Source organism: Canis lupus, chromosome X (genome assembly GCF_011100685.1).
Source record: "Canis lupus familiaris isolate Mischka breed German Shepherd chromosome X, alternate assembly UU_Cfam_GSD_1.0, whole genome shotgun sequence".
NCBI lineage: Eukaryota > Metazoa > Chordata > Mammalia > Carnivora > Canidae > Canis > Canis lupus.
Window position 1 is genome coordinate 91801445 of NC_049260.1, and position 24549 is coordinate 91825993.

General features: G+C 41.9%; 1 protein-coding gene across 8 annotated transcripts in view; it reads left to right on the forward strand.

The window, feature by feature from the left end:
* LONRF3 (LON peptidase N-terminal domain and ring finger 3) overlaps nt 1-23596 on the forward strand; it is a 40163-nt gene extending 16567 nt beyond the window's left edge. For 3 of the 8 annotated variants that reach the window (XM_038588155.1, XM_038588158.1, XM_038588161.1), the window contains 6 exons: nt 9214-9328; nt 11513-11634; nt 13505-13663; nt 14321-14486; nt 15702-15851; nt 18769-23596. In XM_038588155.1, the coding sequence (XP_038444083.1) occupies nt 9214-9328; nt 11513-11634; nt 13505-13663; nt 14321-14486; nt 15702-15851; nt 18769-18924 (868 nt within the window). In that variant the 3' untranslated portion in view covers nt 18925-23596. The other 5 variants (XM_038588156.1, XM_038588159.1, XM_038588162.1 and 2 more) reach the window with 3 other exon arrangements.
* The last annotated feature ends 953 nt before the right edge of the window (nt 23597-24549 follow it).

Genomic DNA, 24549 nt, shown 5'->3' on the forward strand with positions numbered 1-24549 from the left:
AGGCAGAGAAACTCTGCTTCGCAGCAGAGAAATGGGCCTCCACCATCATGCCTCTAAGCCTGCAATGTGAGCCACAGTCTTTCAGGCGTCAGACTTTGCCACACTTGGTTTAGCTTGTTCAGAAAGCCCAAGTCTTTGCTGGATGTATCCTCCTTAACACTACTCCCAACATCCAGCCAACACAAAATCAAACACACAGACTCATCCTGTTTGTGTTTTCACTGAGGGCTCAGAATCCTGGGTTGAAGTTCTTTTGTTCTGTTTCCTCTGATTTCTCCCTTTCATCTTGTTTGTCCCTGATCTCAACAGGGGGCTTCAGAGAAGGGTTAGAAATTTGCTCCAAGAAATAAACACCAAGAGGATAAGACCCCCTTCTGGTTTATTCACCCTGAGTTTAAAAGCCATTATTTCCCTTATCCTGCCCCTCTGTTCTAAGTGAGACTTCAAAACAAAAGCCCATCTTTGTCTGGGGTAACTGTTGTATAGGCTGGTAGGTGATAGGGGGACTCTAGCTGCTTTAGGGAGCAAAGGAACACGCCAAGTCCAGAGAACATTTCTGACCTCAAGGCTCTTAAAACTGTAGACCTTGATCAGAGGAATGTAATTCCCCTTCCAACAGGGTTTGTCTGTAATGCAGAAATCAGCTGTTGAAAGAGACTATTTCATATACATGCTTTAGTTTGAACACAGTCTTGACAAAGTTCCTGTATCCACCTCTCTAGTACTCCCCCCCTTTTTATTGTCATTAGGATTATTGTCAGGTTCTATTATGACCTTCATGTGTCTTTTGGGGAGAGGGTGTTTAAGGGTTGAGATATTTTCAAACCATCTGCTGGGTCATGAAACTAGACATTTGTACCTCCTGTACAAGTTTCTAGAATGAACTCTAATCCTGTGGTGCTGCACTGGTAGAAGACAAGTTGGAGTATGAAATCCATCTGACTCTAGAGAGAAACTCAGGAGCAACTTGTATGTTTTGCAGGGAAAAGGATAGGAAAAGAGAATGGGACAAGAACTGGAGCATGCATTAATGAGACACTCCAATCTCCAAGTCCCCCTGGCTGGATTGGGAGAGCTCTGTTGAGGGAAGTTGCTCCGTAATTCTAATCCTTTGGAACTCTGCCCCTCAATCTTTTGTGACTGGAAACCTTCCCTTGAGATTTACCAGCTGGATACTCTTGACACTGGGGACCACCTCTGGAGCTGTTGTGGAACACCACCTTTGGGGTGACAGGATATTTTGAGATGTGGAACAAGAATGTTTGATATTTTAACCACTTACCTTATGGCCCAGTGACCTCCTTGTCAATTGAAATGAAACTTTGTTGTATTTAACCTAGTTTTAGCTACTCAGATAGCTGGGTATTAAGGAGGTTCCCCCTCACACTGTCTCTCTCCTTCCTTCCTTCCCTCTCTCTTTTTCTTTCTCTTTCTCCACCCCCTCCTTCTTATTCCTTCTTCTCTCATTTGATAGCAGCAAAAGAACACAATACAAGGATGTAACTGGTGGGAAAAGATAGCTATTTCCAGACAAGCCAAGCATTTAATCCGGGCTGACATCTAACTGAAAGCATTTATTATTACTATTGTTTACTCCACCATTTTGACAATGTAAAATGCTTTCTTGTGAGAAAATCTGTGTCTACTCTGATTTATAAATGCTTCCCTGAAGTGTTTCCTGCAATCATTACCTAAAGTGGTAAATAAAAGGGAGAGAACTTCAAGTATATACCTATTTCTAGCTCTATCTATATATACAGAGTTCTCTCTCTCTCTCTGTCTTTCTGGGGTGGAGAGAAATGGAAGGGAGAGAGAGAACTGTGTTGTCTGTATGTGTGTCTACACATGGATGGATGCTGTCTGTTCTAAGAGATGTGCACACTGTTGCAGCTGTGTCATATAGTGGAGAAGGAAGAGGAGCTTGAGAATCAGGTGTGACTTCATACCCTAAGCCCAGCTACTTCCTAGCTAGATGTGTGACCTTGGGCAAGTCATTTAACCTGTCTAGGTCTTATTTTCCTCAGTAGTAAAATGGAACTAGTCATCATTATTGCCTATTAACATATGAAGTTAATTTATTTGAAAAACAGTATTACACACACCCAGAATAGCAAGAGAAATATATTCCACCTGTTTCTTGTCACTTTATTCCATCAGCCTCTGTAGAGGAGCAAAGTAGCCCTGAATATAGAAGCAAATTGAGACTTGAATGGTGATATATTCTGAGCATCTGAACTTAGAATTATTTCAAAGCAAACATTATATAGCATCTGTAGCAGTCTTCTTGTCTGTGACCACTCAGATCAGGGGCATTTTAATCACAATTCTTGCTAAGAGTTGCTGTTTCCTTTTGTGTCTGTTTCATTCATCTGCTCATTAAATGTCAGCATTTATTGCAGTTGATTAGCTAGTAATATCACTGCTGTTTTATAAAAGGCCCAATTTTGAAGCTCTCAGGATAAACAATTTAGCAGGTACGGATTCCTCAATCATCATCATCATTAGTGTCATTGACTAATGTGTAACAAGTTTTCAGATTCATAAGACTCAAATTACTGAAGAAGTGAGATTTTCTGATTTGGCTGCTCCGGTAGATCACAGCAATGGTTTCCAAATCAGCCTGCAAGTCACACTTGTGAGACACATTCTAAATTGTGAAATATACACAATGGAGAAGTACATAAAATTAAAAATGTATTCTCTTAACAAAATATTTTAAAGAGGCTACTGCTGCAACCATTCTCAGTTCAAAAAATAAAACATGGCCAGGATCCCAGAAGCCTTCCTTGTGCCACTTCTGAATCATGACTCCTTGCCCTTTGCCCTCCAAAACCACTGTCCTGACTTTCTTCTTTTTAAAAATAGTTTTACCACCCATGTATGCATCTCTAAATGGTGTAATTTAGTTTTTACTAAAAACTTTATATAAATCGAACTATCCAGAACACAGTTCTTTTTGTTCTGGCTTCTTTTCCAGACTATTAAGGTTTATTCATGTTACTGCATATTGGTGAAGTTTGTTTATATTTCATTCATGTAGGGTGGCCCATTGTGTGAGTCTACCACAATTTCTTTACCAGTTCTATCATAAATGGATATTTGAGTTGTTTCTAGTTTGGAGCTATTACAGACAACGTTGCTATGAGCAGTTTTTATGTATGCTAATGCATATAAATCTTTGCCCATCTTCAATTGGGTTATCTCTCTTTTTCTTACTGACTTATAAGGGCTTTATGTATGTTCTAGATATTAGTCCTTTGTTAGTCATGTGTACTGCAAACACCTTCTCCCACTTGTGGCTTGCCTTTTTGCTCTCTTAATGGCATCTTTTAATGAACTTATAAGTTCTTTGTTTTAATGTAATGGAAATTATTAATCTTTTCATTTATTTTTTAGTGGGGATTTTTTTGGTGCACGTCTTGCCTAAGAAATCTTTTTTTTTTTTTTACCTTGAGATCACCAAGATATTCTATTGTGTCTTTTATAAGCTTGACTGTTTCACATTTACCTTTCCAGCCCACATGGAAGTGATTTTTGTGTATGGTGTGAGAGACAACCCAACTTCACTTCTCCATATGGACAGCCAGCTATCCCAAATAGCATTTATTGAGAATGCTATTCATGTATTGAAAATCCCCCCTCCGCTTTGAAGTGCCACAGTTGTCATAAATCAAGAATCTGGGTCTGGGTCTATTTCTAGGCTTTCTGTTCTATTCATGGATCTATTTGTCCTTGTGCTAGCACTACACTGTTTTAATCACTAGAGCTTTATAATAAGGTCTGGTGTCTGGTAGAGCAAGTCCTCCCACACTGCTGCTCTCAGAAGTGTCTCAGCTCCTCTTGACCCTTTGCTTTGCTTTTATACAGTTTAGAAATCAACTTGTCAAGTTTCATAAAAACAAACAAGTGAAATAAGCCTCTGGGATTTTTATCAGGATTAATTATTAGGTCTTCTTTACTTCCTTTCAATGAGGTGTTTATAGTTTTTTCCAACAGAGGTCTCGTACAACTTTTGTTGGATTTATTCCTGATACTCAGTTTCTTTTTTTTATTTATTTTATTTATTTATGATAGTCACACACAGAGAGAGAGAGAGAGAGGCAGAGACATAGGCAGAGGGAGAAGCAGGCTCCATGCACTGGGAGCCTGATGCGGGACTCGATCCCGGGTCTCCAGGATCGCGCCCTGGGCCAAAGGCAGGCGCTAAACCACTGCGCCACCCAGGGATCCCCGATACTTGGTTTCTAAATACAACTGTAAATGTTACCTTTCTTAAAATCTGGGGTTTTTCATGTTTTTTTGCTGGTGTATAGAATATAATTGTGTGTGTATGTATATTTATCTAACATCCTGGCTAATACTAGCAATTCTCATGAATTCTAATAATCATTCTGTAGGTTTCTTAATTTAAATTTTTTATTTATTTATTTTAGAGAATGGGGGGTGCAGGAGAAGGCAGAGGGAGAAGCAGTCTTTAAGCAGACTCTGCACTGAGTGCAGAGCCTGACACGAGGCTTAATCTCATGACCCTGAGATCAGGACCTGCGCTGAAATCAAGAGTCAGACGCTCAACCAACTGAGCCACCCAGTACGCCTCGTAGATTCTTTTAGATTTGACCAGTTCACCATCACACTATGTGTAAATAATGACAGATTTGGTTTTTTTTTTTTTCATTCTAAACCTTTCCTTAGTACACTGGTTAGGACCTTCATCATAGTGTTTTTGAAAATTAATTTTACTTTTGGCCGATTTAATAACTAAAATTTATTAATTCTGTTAAATAAATGAACTAGTTTCTAAAATAGGAATATAACATTCAAAAAGTAGAAAAGGTGAATCTATCAAAAGTCTCTCTCCTGCTCCAGACCTTCATTTGCTTGTTTTGTTTAATTTCATCATTCTAACAATTTTTATTTGTACTGGTATAGACTTATTAAATATCACCTTTTCAATAACCTGTTCAGTGTCTATCCTGTCATCTTCCAGAAGTCAGATGCCTTCTTGTACTTGTCATATTGCCAGCACTTAGCTCTGTCAGCACACAGCATGTTTGCTGAATGAATAAGTAAGAATCTGTTTTGTGGATAGCTTGTTAAATTTAAACTGATTTATTTTAAGAAACTATTTCTTTCTTTCCCACAAGATGCTTTCCCTTCAAATTCCACTAGAATTTTTTTTAATCAAGAAGGAGGGGATGGGCGCCTGTGTGGCTCAGTCAGTTAAGCATCTGCTTTCTACTCAGGTCATGATCCTGGAGTTCCAGGATTGAGTCTCACATCAAGGTCCCTGTTCAGTGGGAGTCTGCTTCTCCCTCCGCCCCTCACCCAACTCGTGCTCTCTCTCACATTCTCTCTGTGTCTCTCAAATAAATAAAGAAAATATTTAAATTTAAAAAAAAGAAAGAGGGGAATGTGCAAGCAACTGCTAGTCTTTTATTGGCTTATTAAAAATATCAAATCTCTGTCCCTCCCCTTGACTCACTGAATCACAAACCTTATCCAGCGGGGCTTCACCATGTCTGTGGTTTTATTTTTTTTATTTTTTTTAAATCTTTATTTATTTACCATACTCACAGAGAGAGAGAGAGAGAGAGAGAGAGAGAGAGGCAGAGACACAGGCAGAGGGAGAAGCAGGCTCCATGCACCGGGAGCCCGACGTGGGATTCGATCCCGGGTCTCCAGGATCGCACCCTGGGCCAAAGGCAGGCGCCAAACCGCTGCGCCACCCAGGGATCCCTGTCTGTGGTTTTAAAGCTCTACAAGTGGCTCTGATAATTGGGTTTGGAGACCAATACAGAGAAGATTCACCTATGCAGAGATTAGTAGAATTGTTTAATACAGTGATTCTCAATCCTTGCTGCACATAAAAACCACCTAGGAGCCTTAAAAAAATTCCTGGTGCCTGACCCTTACCCTGGACCAACTGATCTGAGTCTCTGCAGGTGTGGTCCCTGACATCTGTGTTTTTTAAAATTTTTTTAATTTTTTTTTTAATTTATGATAGTCACAGAGAGAGAGAGAGAGAGAGGCAGAGACACAGGCAGAGGGAGAAGCAGGCTCCATGCACCGGGAGCCTGATGTGGGATTCGATCCCGGGTCTCCAGGATCGCGCCCTGGGCCAAAGGCAGGCACCAAACCGCTGCGCCACCCAGGGATCCCTAAAATTTTTTTATTGGAGTTCAATTTGCCAACATATAGCATAACACCCAGTGCTCATCCCACCAAGTGCCTCCCTCAGTGCCCATCACCCAGTCACCCCAACCCCCCGCCCACTTCCCCTTCCACTACCCCTTGTTCATTTCCCAGAGTTAGGTGTCTCTCATGTTTTGTCACCCTCACTGATATTTTCACTCCTTTCCCTTTATTCCCCTTCACTAATTTTTATATTCCCCAAATGAATGAGTCCATATAATGTTTGTCCTTTTCCGATTGACTTATTTCACTCAGCATAATACCCTCCAGGTCCCTCCACATGGAAGCAAATGGTGGGTATTCATCCTTTCTAATGACTGAGTAATATTCCATTGTATACATAGATCACAGCTTCTTTATCCGTTCATCTTTCGATGGACACCGAGGCTCCTTCCACAGTTTGGCTATTGTGAACATTGCTGCTATAAACATTGGGGTACAGTTGTCCCGGTGTTTCACTGCATCTGTATCTTTGGGGTAAATCCCCAGCAGTGCAATTGCTGGGTTGTAGGGCAGTTCTATTTTTAACTCTTTGAGGAACCTCCACACAGTTTTCCAGAGTGTCTGCACCAGTTCACACTGTTCACCAACAGTGCAAGAGGGTTCCCCTTTCTCCACATCCTCTCCAACATTTATTGTTTCCTGTCTTGTTAATTTTCACCATTCTCACTGATGTGAAATGGTATCTTGTTATGCTTTTGATTTGTATTTCCCTGATGGCCAGTGATGTGGAGCATTTTCTCATGTGCGTGTTGGCCATGTCTATGTCTTCCTCTGTGAAATTTCTGTTCATGTCTTTTGCCCATTTCATGATTGGATTGTTTGTTTCTTGGGTGTTGAGTTTAATAAGTTCTTTATAGATCTTGGATACTAGCCCTTTATCTGATAGGTCATTTGCAAATATCTTCTCCCATTCTGTAGGTTGTCTTTTAGTTTTGTTGACTGTTTCTTTTGCTGTGCAGAAGCTTCTTATCTTGATGAAGTCCCAATAGTTCATTTATGCTTTTGTTTCTCTTTTTTTAAAATTTTTAAATTTATTTATGATAGTCACAGAGAGAGAGAGAGAGGCAGAGACACAGGCAGAGGGAGAAGCAGTCTCCATGCACCGGGAGCCCGATGTGGGACTCGATCCCGGGTCTCCAGGATCGCGCCCTGGGCCAAAGACAGGCGCCAAACCGCTGCGCCACCCAGGGATCCCTGCTTTTGTTTCTCTTGCCTTCATGGATGTATCTTGCAAGAAGTTGCTGTGGCCAAGTTCAAAAAGGGTATTGCCTGTGTTCTCTAGGATTTTGATGGAATCTTGTCTCACATTTAGATCTTTCATCCATTTTGAGTTTATCTTTGTGTATGGTGTAAGAGAATGGTCTAGTTTCATTCTTCTGCATGTGGATGTCCAATTTTCCCAGCACCATTTATTGAAGAGACTGTCTTTTTTCCAGTGGATAGTCTTTCCTGCTTTGTCAAGTATTAGTTGACCATAAAGTTGAGGGTCCACTTCTGGATTCTCTATTCTGTTCCATTGATCTATGTATTGTTTTAAAAAATTCCCCGGGTGACGGTGAGGGCTGGTGCGGGGAGGAGCAGGAGGTAGGGTTTACAAAAGAACACAAGGAAATGTTTGGGGGTGACAGGTATGCTCGTGACCTCAATTATGGAGGTGGTTTCATAGGTGTGCACATATGTTGAAACTTACCAAATTGTACACTTTCAGTATGTGCGGTTTATGCACGTCAATTATACATCAATAAACCTATTTAAAGAAAAAGCTCCCCAGATGATTCTCACACGCAGCAATGGTTGAGAATCATTGTTTTAACAGAAAGAGTATACGACTGGAAGGTGAAAGTTGGATAGACTTTCGTCTGCTAACAGATAAGTAACTTCCTCCCCCTCTGGACCTCAGTTTCATTCTAGTTGGTGGGTTCAAATATTTCTGGAGTACTTTTCAAGCTCTGACATTTTGGTTCTGCTCAGCCTGGCTGTGTGGGCCAGGCTGTTGATGCACCTCCTGGCCACACGAGGGGGATGTGCAGCTGGCTGCCTCTTCCTCTCAACTGAACACTCTTGTGAGGTCAAAATAGGCTGGTCAGGCATCTGTCTTTCCCTTCTGCCTGTCCTTTGGTGAGAGCGAGCCCCACTTCTGAACCACCATCTTCAGCCGCCCTCATCCAGTGGTCCTGCTGCAGGTGAGCCTTTCTTTTTAAGCAAAGTAAATCTGTGAATCTCTGAATGTATAGAACAGCTTTTAAAAAGATTCCCCAGATTGCTTTGAAAATATCCAGCTCCTGCAAAGCAATGAAAGTAGGATCTAATTGAAGTATATGGATGCATACCTACATTTGTGTGTGTGCGTATATATATACATACATACACACGTGTATGTGTGTGTATCAGTAAGCACATTGATAGTATTACTCTACTGCCTCTAAGAAAATAATCCATTCATATAAAGGGCAGTTATGTGTGTGTTGCAGGTACAATATTGAGATCCTTCAGGCAGTAAACATTGCTTAGGTGAAAAATGGAATCAAGGTTAGCAAAGAAGCTAAGTCTTTTTCCATTGTATATGTGATATAAAGTACATAAGTGAGTAAATGTGTGAGACAGTGTGTGTGTGTGTGTGTTTGTCTCTGTGTTTACATAACCTTAGGAGAACAGGTTGGCTAAATATTTTAGAACCTAATCTATTCAGACACTCTGGGAATTAATCTCTATTTTTCTGGGACTGGCAGGGAAAAACAATCTGGATGCCAGTCAGAAGAGACTGACTATAACTGATGTTACAAAATGATCCAGCTATGTCATAAATATTGATAAATGCATTATTTTAAAATCCAGGTCAGAAATAAGAAAGCAAATGCTTTTCTGAAGTGCAACAATAGCAGGAAATTATTTTAAAAAGAAAAGACCCCTCCCCTTACACATACGGAATTTTCTAAATAATACTATAAAACCTTAACACTAAGTATCTCTGTCTTTTGTCTTGTTCATATTTCTTCCCTTTTGATTCCTAAATTTCAGATTATTCTATGAGCCAGTCACAACACCTTGTGGGCATACATTTTGCTTAAAATGCCTTGAAAGATGCCTAGATCACAATGCAAAGTGTCCGCTATGCAAAGATGGTCTTTCACAGGTAAGACATTCTTTCTTTCTTGATTAGGTTAGCTTATTTGGAATTGGATACTAAAATGGTGGCCTGTTGGATCCCAAGCCAGTACACTGTGCTAGGACAGACTACTCCCTCAGACCATCTATCTATTTTTCCTGTTTTAGAGCTACCTCTCCCCTCTTCACCCAGTCCTTCAGGAAAATGAGGCAACATCCAGCTTTTTATGAACTGTCAATAGTGAAATCGATTTGTGGTGGAAACCAAAGTATTCAATTGATGAAAAATAGGTATCCTGATGCTAAGTCTGTCATGGTACCTGCTTCACTGCAACCTTAGGTGAATCCTCTGTCCTCTCTGGGCTTGGACTAGATGAGCTCTGAAGTCTCATCATCATCATCATCATCAGTGTTTATTCTGTGGTTTGAAGGGATCACTCTCAGGTCCCCAGAAAAACCTCACAGATCTTCAGTGTGGTCCTTCTCCCCCTCCCCCCCAGGAGCCACTGTACTTATTAGCAGATACTTGGCTACTTGGAAAGCTCTGTGGCTTCCAGGTCATCTAAAAGGAACCACACAGGCTGCCACTGTTGTTTTTCAGATGGCCTTGATGGAATTCCCAATAAAACAGGAATCCCTGGAAGCTCATCTTGTTTGCCCTCCCTTGGGGACTTATGCAGGACACATTACAGTCAATCTTAGTGTTCTTTGACCTCTGTTGTCCCCGAGAAGAGGTCAGACATGCAAGGCTATCTCTAGGTGAATATAGGTCCAGAGAAGTCCCATGTTGAGCTTTCCCAACACCCAAGCATTTGAACTAAGGAAATCGAGTGAAATAGTCATCCAGGATAACCCTGGAGGTATATGTGGACTTGGAGGGGAGGCTCACCATCACACCTTGCCTGGATCAGGGGGATGGGATCTGCTGGCTTGATTGTAGGTGAGGAGTCCATGGTCCTTAAAAAACACATTGTGTTGTGGTAACACTACAACACTCAAATAAGCAGAAAGAAGAAAAATCTACCCAAATGTTCAGCACCTGGAGAAAACCACTGTTAACATTTTAGTATGTGGCTTTCCTGGGTTTTTGTTTTAGCATCAGCGGAGGAGTCACCTCTTTCTTGGATTAGCTACCTCCTGAGTCATTGCTTTTCCCCCAAAGATTGGGGCTGGGCAAAGCAGTTCATCTTCTGCAGTCAGGTGATGGCAGTGACTGAGAAGGCGTCCTAGAAGCAGATGCTGTGGGGTCCCAGACTCAGAGACTAGAAGATCTTATTGTCTGCCTCTGTGTATTGACATAGGGGCGCACTTAACACTATTTCCAAGAGAGAGAAATATTGTATTCCAATCCTGTTCACTGCGGAATAGATACATATGGGCCCATACTGGGAAAGGAAAAAGGGTCTCAAACCAGCAATTTTTATACTCAGGAGCTCCCCCTGCTGGATCTATGTGGGTAGTGTCCATAGCAAGCAATTGGCAGATGTTTTTAACTCCCATTGTCTGGTTCATACAGTTGAATTCCCACTGCTTACAAATCCCTGGATACACATGAAGCAGGGGTATCCAGAAGGATAGTAACAGTGACAAATATACCTGAGTTTGCTTCTGAATTCATGGTTTATAACATAATTTCAGTGATACCTAGATGATACATTTTTAAAACAAATAGACAAAATCACCAGTATTTAGCTGAAGTGCAGGGGGGGAAAATATTTAGATTGGCAATATCCAGAAGCCGAGAATTGGGGTGGGGTACAGTGGGGGTGGGATAGGTCAGGAAAAGATAAGTGCTTGAAAATGGCTTTTTTGTTCCCTAAACCTTTTGACCACAGACTTTCAGTATATCCCAGATGGAGACCATTTTTTTGTGAGCTTGTAAATGCAGTAAGCAGAAAAAGGAAAGGGAAGGGTTTCCTCCCCTTTTGGACAAGAACATAATCTCAATTTGGTGTTTAGGAAAGCTGTGAGACTTTTTAAAACTTCAATGCAGGTCTTTTTCCCTTATTAAAATATTTTTGTCTAATTATAAAAGTAATTAGTTGCATGTAACATCCAGAGAATATACACATTATGATGTTATTAGCTGCTAATGTGTGGGTCCAAGTTACTCCAATATGTGGGTCACTGAGCTATTCTACTCATTATATCAGAAGTGCTTTGTGGTTTTCCAATGACTGCATAATATCTCATTGCCCTGTTCCCCCTATAGTGCTTGGCATCCAGAAAATATAGCAAAAATGTCATAATGGAAGAGCTAATAGCTAAATTCCTTCCAGAAGAACTCAAGGAACGAAGGCGGCTTTATGAAGAAGAGATGGAAGAACTTTCTAAGTATGTATATGCATGTTTCTCTTTTTTCAGTTTCACTCATAGCAGGTCACAGAATTGAATGTGCACATTTCGTACTAACTTCTCACTTGGCAATATCATGTTGGTAGCTTGACATTGGCCTTGGTGGGAGTATCTACACTACAGAAATTGGCAAATGCTATAAGCCAGAGCTTTACCCCCCACCATAAGCCAGTTGTTCAGTGCTTACCAGCACACCACTGAAGAAGCATAAGTCAAACCACAGACCAGGTCACATCTTGGCCCTTGTGACTGGGTGTTGCTGGTAGGAGTAAGTTGTAGTAGCTAAATCAGGGGAACTTATGGAGCATACAGAAGACTGCAAATACATTAGAAGGTACTATGAGGTTAAGAACTTTGGTGCCAGACATACCTGGGCTTTTGACCCAGTTTTGCCACAAAGTGAGTATACTTCGGGGCCTTAGGCAAGTCAATTGACCTCTCTGGGCCTCAATTTCCTCATCTGTAGCTTGGGAATAATCAGTTCTTACCTCACGGACTTCTTATGAAGATCAAATGAGCTGGTGCACGTAAGTACTTAATCAATGGTAATAGTGAGACTGCTGTTTGTTCTATGCCTCCTCTGCCAGGCACATGGGAGGTGAAGGGTAAGGATGGGAGATGGAAGTAGGGCTCCAAGCTTTCTGCTTGTCTCGAAGAATAGCTCACTGAGGAAAAGCAGGAGGCAGTCTCTCACTTCTGCCTCTCCTACTGCTGCCCTTCCACCTCCCAATCCCTAGTGGAATCCTCATAGCATTCTGGGGGCAAGGTTCCCGATGGCAAAAACTGCTCTGGTTTTCTGGCCACCCTGTAGAGAACGTTTCTAAACTGCCCCTGGTTTATTTGAGTAGGCCTCTTACTTCAAATGATGTTTGCTTGGGAAGCTAAAAATTAAATCCTTTTTTTCCCATTGACTTATATAGTAGATCTACTCAGGGCATCTTTATTTTTGATTCTTAAATTTGCCTCGGTCTCTCTGAGCCCTTTTCTCCAATATCATTTAATGCCTTATTAATAAACACTGGAAGATACCAGAGAAATATCTATTTGAAGAAATCCTAAACTTAATCCTTTGGGGATTTGGGAAGATGGTCTTATATCTATTGATAGTTTCCAGTATTGGACTTACCAGACAACAAAGAAAACAGTGATTCAGGAGGAGCTTGCCCAGTTGGTGGTTTCCCATCAGTCTGGGTGTCTGCATCTTCATGGGCACTTGCTGAAGGGCAGATTCCTGGGTCCTAACTCCAGAGCTAATATACCAGTATCTCTGGGGGTCCTGTAACCTGGTTGTCTGGATTTAAGGGCCCCTGGTGACTCTGATGCACGGGAGTGTTTGAGCATCACTGGGCTAGATTACACTTGCCCCTCTGTTGCTCCTGTCTCCTTCTAGCTGAGCCTGCCAAGCAGATCTCCTGGGGGCTTTGCAAATTTGAAATGCTTATGGAGAACTTGCAGAGATTTTTCCACCATCCCCCTGGAGAGCTAGGTTCACTTTTACCACCAGCAGGACACCTGAAGAGATTGTTTTGAGTAGAGAGCAGGAAAGAAAGAAAAAAAAATATGAGGTATAACTATCACCTACAACATGAAGGTACTATAGGATGTCTTTAGCCAAATTAGAACGTACAGGGTATCAGTTTCAGTCTCTCAGTACTCAGGCTAACCTCTGCATCAGGCAGTGGAACTCAGCCTGTAGTGTCGGTTGCATCACAGTATTTTTTTTATCAGCCATCAAAACTTGAGGTCTTCTTGCCTTCCTGTGGGGGAACCACAAGGTGACGTTTGACCAACCTTTCTGTGTTCTGCTCCATTGCTTTGAGAAATCCACGTCATTTGCTCTTCCTGACAGCTTAAATAAGAACGTGCCTATTTTCGTGTGTACTATGGCCTATCCCACCGTTCCTTGTCCCCTGCACATCTTTGAGCCTTGTTACCGTCTGATGATTCGTAGATGCATTGAGACAGGCACAAGGCAGTTTGGCATGTGCCTTGGAGATCCTGTCAAAGGGTAAGTGAGGACCTATGTGAGTAAAGGGAGGTTGGGTGCAGAGGGATTTGGGTTTACTTTGGGATGCTCCCAGGAGATGGGGAGGCACAGCTCCTGAGATTTAGCCAGTTCGTGACCATGTGTGTTTGTAGAGACCAGGGTCTCCCTGGTCTCTATTTTACCATGTAATACGCTGCCTACCCGGATTAATCTTTTGTTAAATGAGGGGTATATACTATAAAATTTGTTTTACTGTAAGACTGTGGGCACTGGAGTCTTACTGCCTGGGTTTATATTCTGGCTTCAGCCTTTGAGCAAGTTTGACTTTGGGCAAATTACTTAACCTTTCTGTGACTCAATTTCCTTATCTGTAAAGTGGGTACAATAATAGCGCCTACCTCATTGGGTTTTTTGGGAAGATTGGTGAGTTAATACACATAGAGCACTGAGCACAGTACCTAACACATAGTATATGCTCAATAAATGAGAGCAGTTATATTATTACATAAAGATTTTTCTTTGCACAGGCACTGCCTGTTGTGTAGTTGCAGCTGTGGACCCCAGGACAGGCAAATAGGCAGAAGTCCCTCGAGGCACAGCCTAGGATTACAGAAATGGCTGGGGGCCAGGCCACAGAAATAAATGAAGAATTTAACTTTTTTATACATGCCTATTAAGCAGGTTCGCGGAGTATGGGTGTATCCTGGAGATCAGAAATGTTCAGTTCTTTGCTGATGGTCGCTCTGTGGTGGACAGTATAGGCAAGAGGCGCTTCAGGGTCCTCCACCAGGGCCAGCGAGATGGTTACAATACAGCCGACATTGAATACATAGAAGACCAAAAGGTAAGGGTGGCCAGTGCCAAGAATCCCAAAGCCAGGCTACCCGATAGCTTGGCACACAAAGATGTTTGCAAAAGAATTTCTCAGCACTGTTGAGGGCCTTGGGATTTCTCACCAAATTGTTACAGCAACATTGAAGGCTGCTGGATTGCTGCTCAATTTTAGAATGGCATCAGGAGCACTCCATGTCCAGGCTTTCCCTGCTTCATTCCTGAGTTGTATTCATGCATAAGAAATGCCAAGCCAGACCAACAACGCTGGGGCCCATTCAGCCTAGGAGTTAGGTCTTTGCCAGAGATACCAAGGGATAGATCTGGAGCGATGTCTATACATGTGCACTTTATTTATTGAGTTATTTATATTTTCAAACTTTTTCTTTGGAGATATTTGTGGATTCACACATACATGTGTATTTTTAAAAAATATTATATTTATTTATTTGACAGAGCACAAGCAGGGGAAATGGCAGGCAGAGGGAGAGGGAGAAACAGGCTCCCCGCTGAGCACGAAGCCCAATGCTGGGCTCAATACCAGGACCCTGGGATCATGACCTGAGCCAAAGGCAGACTCTTAACCGACTGAGCCACCCAGGCACCTCCATACATTTGTATTTTTAAATGTGCAACCTGGTTAAGAGTTCTTCCCTATAACCCATCATCCTGTAAAGCAGAAAGACACCATGTCTGGTTAATTCTTGGTGTTCTGGACTAATGAATAGAAGAGGTAAATAACCCATGTTCATTTATATTTACATTCACTACACAATACAAGATTAGTAAATGTTTGATCAACGAATGAATACATTTGACTTGCAAAATAGTTACACAGTGAGACACAGATACACTCATGTCTCTCTGCCCGCTGGACAATGGAAAAGCAGATATAAAACATGAAAAGGAGAGAGGCATAAAGCAGCATAAGCTAGTTTAACAGCACGCCTCCACCCAAGCCAGTTGGCATCTCTGGTTTTGTCTATCTTGCTGTTTCAGCTAATTTACCCAAAGGAACCTTTCTCCATCCTCTACCCTTGGCAGATGGGCAGTTACACACAGCCCATCCTCTGGCTGAGGAACCTTTCACACACCACACAGGAGAAGGCTGGGAGGGTGAGCCTTCCTAGAGAGGCAGGCTGGATTGCCCAAAGGGAGTCAGTGTCAGCAGCGGCTTTGGGAGCAGTGGAGAATATAGAGCGCTTCATTTCCACTTTGATACTTTCAGGTTCAAGGAGAAGATTGTGCAGAGCTCATGGGATTACATAATTGTGTCTATGAGCAGGCATCATCGTGGTTTCATTCGCTCAAATCATCTCTGAAGAATCGGATACTCAGTCACTTTGGTCCAATGCCAGAGAAAGATGCTGATCCCCAGGTATATAAAAATGTCTCTTTGTAATGGAATGCCCCCACCAGATGAGAGAACCTAGGGTTTGGGATTAGATGGGTGCATGGTTGCCATTTGGCAGAGCAAGCGCAGAGAGGAAGATGAGTCCAATTTGATATTGTTTGGCTGAGCAGTGGGCATCATGGGTAAGACCCAAAGGATCCCAAATCAGAATTGAAGTAATAAAGTAAAGTGGTAGGAACTTAGATCCAAAGACAGGTTTTAAGAAAGAAGCCAAGTGACAGATTGGGAACACAGACACCAACAACAGAAGAACCTTCTGTGGGAGTCCAGATTCACACCACGGTAATGTGTGGGAGTGACAAGATTCATGCAAAGGCCAGACTTAAGAGAAGGGTATCCTGGGAGCTAAGACCAAAAGCTTCCACTTCTGGGGAGCTTCATAACCCTCTCCCCCATTGCTGCAGGAGCTTGGATATGGGACCAGCTACCTTACAGGATTCCAACTGCAAGACCACAGAATCTTTTCACACCTGGGTCTCTCCCTACTTAGCCCTGTAGGTCTAGACCCTTGTCATTGTCTTCATCAGGGGTGAGCCGGTCATGAGCAAATAGACACAATCTTTAAATTTACCCTTGGCTGAATTACACTAGAAAGCAGTTCATTAGGTTCTACTGGATCAGTCTGTTTCCTGGGAGGACAGATCCATTTGAGATATCAAATTGTAGATCAGAAGCTCTTCAGGGAAGTAGAGATAGTTAAGTTTCACAAAACTTTGCTTGCTTGGTATAAATCAGACAATATTCTCTCTAGAACAAGGCTGGAGATAACCTAGTCAAATATTTGCCCATGATCACCTTTCCTACATTCTGAGCTGGCTCCTCTACATCAGCACTCCCTGATTTCCTTGATTCTTTACTTAAGACTCATTCCCGACTCTTTTACAATAGTAACATAGAATATGTATGTTCTGATTTCCCTGCCAAGAGACTGATCCTTACCATTCTAGCTGTGTGAACTTGGGTAAGTCCCTTCCCTTTTCTCAACCTTTCTCCCAGCTCTAAAATGAGGGAGGTAGATGAAGAAATCTCTAAAGTCCCCTCTTCCTCTTGCATCTGGGCTATAAGACACCAATCTGTTCCCCAATGAGCTGAAACATCTCACTTTCTCCAGACCACAAAGGTGGCTCTTTTCCCCCATGCAAAGGCATCATGAATGTTGAAGGGAGAAAGGCCAGTCAGTACTTCCCAGTGACCTAGCTCCTGGCTCTGGGCCACTGTGACTCAGGACTACATCAGAGCTCTGAGCAAGCTCACGATCAAGTGTAATGTTCCCCTTCACCTTCTGGAAAGCATTCTCCCTCAGTCAGGCAGAAGGTAGCAATCAGCAATGATACAGCATCTTCCACAAGAGAAAACACAGATGCCACGGAGTGATTCATAAGGGCTCGATGACATAGAAAGCTGAAATCTTGGGTTCATTTCCTTTCTTATTAGAACTGTTATCATGTTGCTTTGGCAGCAGCAGCAAAAATAATAATAATAATAATAACAACAACAACAACAACCAGTTTGATCCAGTCAGTGCTGCAGCCCCAGTGGTCCCATTAATAAAAATGTTCTGAGCCTCAGGAGATTTCTCAGAAAGAACCACAAGTATTAACATCAGCTTAAATATCTTTGTTAATAGCCCTGGGAAAAGAAGTTTAGAATATGTTAATTTCACATTCAGAACTAATAATAGGAGGGAGAGCCTGTTACAGATCACAGTGAGGGACAAAAAAGAATTCAAATGAAGCTACAGACACAGAGAAGCCAAGAAAGAGCAAGGTTTGGGGGAGAATTAGGTGAACCAATTTGGAGGCAAATAGTCCCACATGTAGGTGGTCTGACCAAAATGAAATTCTCTATAGTCTAAACTTCTGAGAGTTGTGAGCTGAGAGCCCATTTCAGACTTTGTAGGAAATAAGTCGGTAGTGACTATATCATGTGCCGGTGAAGCTGCTGACAAGCAGAATTGGTGAAGAATTCGTGTGGAATGGGAAAGCTCTTTATTAAAAAGAAACCTGGGAACAGAATACATTTCTAATGTGAAGGTGTTTTCAAATTGGACTTTTTGCAAAGTGGGATTGTTGTACTTTTGGGCTATGGATCATAAGCTTTGGTTTCAGAGGAGGAGAAGCTAACTGTGGCCTTCTAGAGTGACACGGTGTGTGTACTATATTGCCTTCGGCCAGAAGCAAGAAAATAAAGGGAGTTAAGAGACATGCCAAGCACAAGGGATCATGGGAATTGAAGGCTCACATGTGGTGTGTGTCAGTCCAAAGAATCTAAATGGAATCTTCAAAGTAGAACAAATGGAGTAGTGAACATTCTAGCTCACAGAATCACAGTGGCTAGGAGGTATAGGGTATCTGTTAGGATATTGATTTGTTTACTTTGACAACTACTAAAAATAACTAGAGGTAGCTTGAGCCAGATAGAGGGCTAGAGCAGCTCTATTCGATGAGATCATTCAGAAATCCAGTCTCGTTCATCACAAAGCTCTACCATCCTTAGAATGTTGCCCTGTCTTCCTGATAGAAGAAGGCTGATCATCACCATGTTCATGCTCTAGCTGAGGGGAAGAGAGAAAGAGTAAGGCAGAGGGCACATGCCCTGTTCCCAGAGCATGACCCAGAAGTTGCACATAGAACTTCCCTTTACATCTCATTAGCCAGAACTTTGTCTCATCGCCTCCCCTAACTGCAATGCAGCCTTTGTTTTCTGCGTGGCTACATGACCAGCTCAGGCAAGGAGGAAGTAGACCTGGGGGGTAAATAGCAGTGTTTACCTTACACAGAAGCAGTTCCACCTGGGATATTTACCTTGTGGCTTGGGAAACCTGCAGACTGATCTCATTTCTGTGGGAATAGGATGAACCCATCGTGTTTTTCTGTTGTAGATTAACCCGAATGGTCCAGCCTGGTGCTGGTGGACCTTAGCAGTTCTTCCATTGGAAAGCCGAGCTCAGCTCCCATTCCTAGCAATGAGGTCCTTAAAGGATAGACTGAACGGTATTCGGCGAGTCCTGGCCTTTATATCCCGAAACCAAAACTAGTGAGAGTGGATTGCTGGAGAGGAGCTCCCATCCTCCCCACCACCCATGGGGGGAGTCATCTTGTAAATATATCTAATTGCAATAACATCTTAACAGAAGGAAGTATCAAATAGGCATTTCCCTGCTGTTGATCACAGAGAGAAATTATGTCGAAAGACCAAAAGCATGGGACCTGTTTGAAACTTTCTGTCTTAAGATGCTTCTTGACATGCTGCACAACTACATGCTCAGCAGAGGTGTTTAAAAGCCCAGAAAAAAAAATTAATTTGATTTCAACATAAACTTCTCTGAAGGTTTAAAGTGGTTTTGCTTTTAATTTTCTTTCTTGCATAGTTAAGTGTGTGATTGAAATGTGAAGAACAGATACTAATAATGTTGCTGTGTTGTTTCACTGACTTGAGTTCTCATTCCAAATGGTTCAGGTTTTATACAGAATTGTGTAAAATAATGTTCATCCTTCATTCTGTTTTAATAATTTATTTTTTGCACTACTGTATCCTTTTTTCTACAAGTATGTAACTATTTAAGTGTTCGTTACTGAAAAGCCAGTTGCTTTATTTATTAACGTGGTTTACCATTTACCAAGGGGGAAGTAACAGTATTAGAAATGTGCCATTTTTGCTTTTATCACATTTTACTATGTTTGATCCCAGTTCTCGAGCCATTTTTCTATCTACCCCATTGGATGCTTAAAGGAAGTTCAGAGTGACATTGAGATCACCAATCTTCACAGGTTCCATTTGACTTTCAGTTTGAATTCAACAATATAAAATACATAAGCGATTTGGTATACATTATAGAATAAGCCATGGTAAAGTAAAATAAAACATGTTCTATATGTTATACAGAGCAGGGCTGAAGGAATGCTTTTCCTTGAATGAAGAGTTGAATCAGAGGAGCATCATTTAGTATGATCTATTATAGGCATTTATCTCAACAGTCTAATTCTAAAGGTAAATCATTTCCCCTCAGTGCAGTTAGGAGTGGGATTTTGAGGCAGGATGATATTTAACCCTTCAGAGGGAATGGTTTTCACTTTGTCACATCATAGCCTCCATATCCCACCTCTTCTCAGGGCTCTGAGATTCACAACCTGGCTAACATGTGTAGAAACACATGAAAAAGGGCTGTTTGTTACTACAAGTATAAAGAAGCCAGTAGAAAAAGTAGAACCCTTAAAAAAAACAAACTGTTGTTTTGGTTTGTAAATCTCTTTAAAGGAAACAGTGGTTTTTATCTAAGCACTGCCTTTCCTCCTAGCTGCTGTGGGCCAAAGATTTCAATATAGGGGAAGAATAGTGAGTAAGAAGGTAAGAAGGAGCTCCTGTTTAGCCTGCTTTGTGCTGGTGTGATTCCTTTAGTGCCAGGAGAATCTGAGAAATGCCATGAGAATGGGGTATACAGTGATGGAGTAAAGAGATTAGGGCAGGCAAGAAGTGAATCCTACCATTCGCACTGTCTTGCAAATGATCCCCTTACAGATGCTAAACGGATGCAGTGCAGCCCATCCACCTCATTGAGAAGAGGTGAGTGCCTCACGTAACCAATCTGACTTCTTCCGTCCTCACCTCTGGCCAGAAACAGAGAAGGGAGAGTGAGGTGATCCAGGCAACAGAAAAAAGATTCACATAAGCAGAAACCAAATGATCTTTTCTGTACTTCCTAAGTGGATGCTATATGTCAGAGCATTATGTTACCAGGCTTGATGTTTGCAGCCAGACTTAGCTAGTGAAGAATGGAAGTATAGGCATGGTCATTGCCTAAGCAAACTCTACAAGGCTCAGGGAGTGGGAAATTAAAGGCTCCCCCTCCCACTCGGTGCCCAACCACTAATCGTAGCACAGTCCTAGTAAAATATTCTCCTGTTATCTAGTGTAAATGCAGCAAAGAAAATGTCATAAGCATCTCCCCTTGGTAGATGTTTTTGTTTTGTGATTTAACTTGTTTTTGAGCCCACAGGTTCCTCATATAGCAAATGGTAGTAATTATCACATATAGGGTTGTTATGAACGTTATATAAGGTAGTATATGTAAATCACTTAGCAGAGTGCCTAGCACCTATGAGACATTAAAAACATAATAGCCATGATTAGGTTATTCATGGTCATAGAATATCATCAAGGGCCCACATTTGCATAAAACACTGGCTTTATACACAGTACCCATATCTACCCCCTTTAAATGTGGTTGGAGGGATCCACACCACTGATTCTGAGACCATAACTTGATGCTTTCCAGTTAATTCCTTTTAGAGCCAGGTCTGCTTGGGAAAATGAAAAGACTAGAAAACAAATGAGGTTAGAGACAAAGGAGACTTCTAGGCCAGTACATTTTCCCTATTTCAGTAGGACTAAAAAGTAGTGCTCTTTGGAGGTCTAGAATTTCTGATATAGTGGAAACCTGAAGTTCTACCTCCGTTAGAATAACCAATTCATCGCTTCTTTTTTTAAGATTTTATTTATTTATGAGACACACAGAGAGAGAAAGAGAGAGAGAGAGGGAGGGAGGGAGGGAGAAGCAGGCTCCATTCAGGGAGCCCGACGACGTGGGACTCTATCCCGGATCTCCACGATCACGCCCTGGGCTGAAGGCGGCGCTAAACCACTGAGCCACCCCGGCTGCCCATTTTGCTGCCAAGTTCTGGTATAAAGAGTGTACAGAGAAAAAACATAAGCCTAAGTCTAGGCCAGAAGTACAAGACTTCCCCTTTGGTAGATAGTGCCGTTTATTTGGTTAATTTTCTTATCATAACCTAGATTATTTTCTCTGTGTTTGTGTGTGTGTGTATATATATATATATATATATATGTGTGTGTGTGTGTGTGTGTATACATACGTATATATATGGTACCAAGCAGATATTATGCCTTTCTGCTTTGTACTGTACCACTGCTGCTAGCTAATAACCAGCAAAATGTAGAAAATGAACAATGATAAACTAATTCTCTGTAGACATCCTGGAGAAAAGAGTGCCTGCCCCTGACTTAATGGAGCAGAGAACTGACTATGTTGAGAATTTGCCTTTTCCGAAGGCTGACTGCTTCTAGCCCCATGGCATTTCCAGCTCTGCCTGTGGGGCTGGCCTGGCTCAGATAATCCCCTGTGACTGGCCATTGGAGCAGTGGAGCTCCTGAGGCTGGTTCACAGCACCCAGAGGTCTCTTACTGTCAACAGATTGCATGCTGTTGATAGACCAAAATCCATCGGGGATTGTGTTCCCCCCTGCTAACTCCTTTTCCAAATTGGGAGCTTCATTTAAGGACTCATTCCTTGAGTTCCCAACATAATTAACTTTGCATCCATTTCTGTTTACCAAGGCAAAATCATATCAGAAGTGTATAATATAGATACAAATGGAAGGCAGCCCAAATAATGGAAAAGGACACATTTTTTCAGCCCATCTGGGGCTTGAGAAATGAGGCTTTGATTTATGATTGAAAGCAGTTCTGAAAAGCAGCCAGCTGCATGGGTTTCAGTTTGTGGCCCTTCCTGAGTGCAGAGAGAAAAAAGGAAAAGGAGTCACATAAAGTGTACACATTCAGTTCCTCTTAGAACGATAGCTCCCACTGTTCAACTGTTTAAGATTCTGGATAGTGCACATCCAGAGGTGAAATAAAGACATTTTCACTTATAAATGCGCTAAGTTAACCTTGAGAGAGAAGTGCCTGTAATCTCTGTTTTTGGTGTCATTTGAAAGCTTTTGCTTCATGACTCTATAGCCGTTTAAAAATTTGTTGCAGCAAATGTGATTAACAGAAGTTTACAAAGCACCACTGTAGCTTATGCGTCATGTTCAAAATTGCCTAACATTTATCTATTGTCAAAGCAACAATAAACAACAAAATAAAAGGAGAGCAAATAGGTCAATGTGGCATCATAGGCTTATTTAGATAAACTAGTTCCATCATTTCATGTAGCCCTCAGTCATGCCAGGATTAAAATATCAAGCAAACCACTCAAACAGTCACAAATATGTCTGTGTGTTTGTTAGTCTAGTTGTTTGTTCAGCAGCCATTTTATTTTCGCACTGTAATAAACTGAAAGGGGAATTAAGATAATGCTTCCCCCCCATTGCTATTCAACTACCTCTATATGCTTGGTTTCTCTTTAGGGATTTCTTTCCTCCGGATCTGTACAAAAATGCAGTTTCAGCTTATCTATGTTGTAACAACAATGTGATTGATACAGACAGTTGCTGTGAAAGCTGTTCATTCATTAGAAATGTTTACTGTTGTTTCACTTTGTATCTAACGAAACTGTACCCGTAACCTTAGGTCAAGAATGACCCAAAATAAGTTATCATTTTGTTGGAAGCAGAATAGAAAGGAAAGCTATCGGACCATCTATTTTGTTCTTGTTCCTGTTTGCTTATAATACATTTGACCAGATCTTTCAAGAAAGTAGACTTGCCCTCAGAGAGTAAGCTCTCATGTATTTGAGAGTGAGGCTGCCGTGAGTTAGTTAATGTGACTGATGTGTTAGAAAATCTGGCCATAAACTGTTTTTTAAAAATGCACCAGAAAATCCTGTTAAAGACTTATGTTGTAAACATTTTTGCCAACAATCCACCCCGGGTTTGTTTGTAAATCTGTTCGTATGTTGAGTTTGCTTAAAGCAGAATACACTACCTACTCTGTTTTCTCTGCCATTATAAAATGTTTGTGAAAAACAAGTTACGTGTTTTTATTTCCATTAAACCAAGTCTCCACGATAGGCTAAAGCTAAGGCCCAAAGCGCAAACCTTTTGACAAGAAAATTGGTCAAACTGCCTGGGATAGTGAGCGATATTGACCGAGCTGAGTCCAGCAAGAGAGATTCAGCAACCTCTCCTTTTCGGTACCAGTTTTAGTCTCCTGCCATCAGTGACTTTGCACAAGTTCTGTTTTGCCCCTGGGAAACAAAGTACAAGTGGAGCCGGGACAATTAGAATGATAGCAAATCCCACTTGGCTTGACCTTTGTGTGACAAGGTCTTTTGGGTAATTGAGAAAAAGGAGAACTCCTGACCACGTAGATCCCAGTAGATCCCGGAGGAAACACTTGGCTCTTTTGGAGTTGTGTGCCCAGTCTGCCACTCTCTGGCGGTCAGGAGATAGAGCGCACCCTGGCCAAAGGCACGGTCTTCCCTCTCAGGCAGTCCTGCCCAGAATGCCTGCATAACCCTCTCTGGAGAACTGCATTGGGTCATCTAAAAAGAAGGTCTCATTTGCAGTTGTCTTCCTGGCCTTGAGCAAAGCCAAAACCAACACTTTCTGCTGCTTTTCTGGGATCCACCCTGGCACAGCTCCTATGAGTTCTCTGGGGCCAAAGATGCCACCCTGGAAGGAACGCCCAGTCTCAAAATGAGATCAGAGCAAGAAAAAGAAAGAACAAATGCCCTAGACCCACAGGCTACCAGATACTTCAACTTTTCCTTCCTCTCTCTGATGATTTCATCACTCCCAGGAGGGGCTGAGGTGGGATGGGGAGGGACCGGTGTCAGTACTCCCCATATTGGCTTCTTCCAAGTAATGCAGGAATTTCCCAACTGTATTTGTCCACGTTCAGCCCAATGTAAAGGCATGCCCTGGTCAAGGAAGGAGGATACAGGCCCCAAGGAGCCCTGCTTCTGGATCTCTGAGCCCCC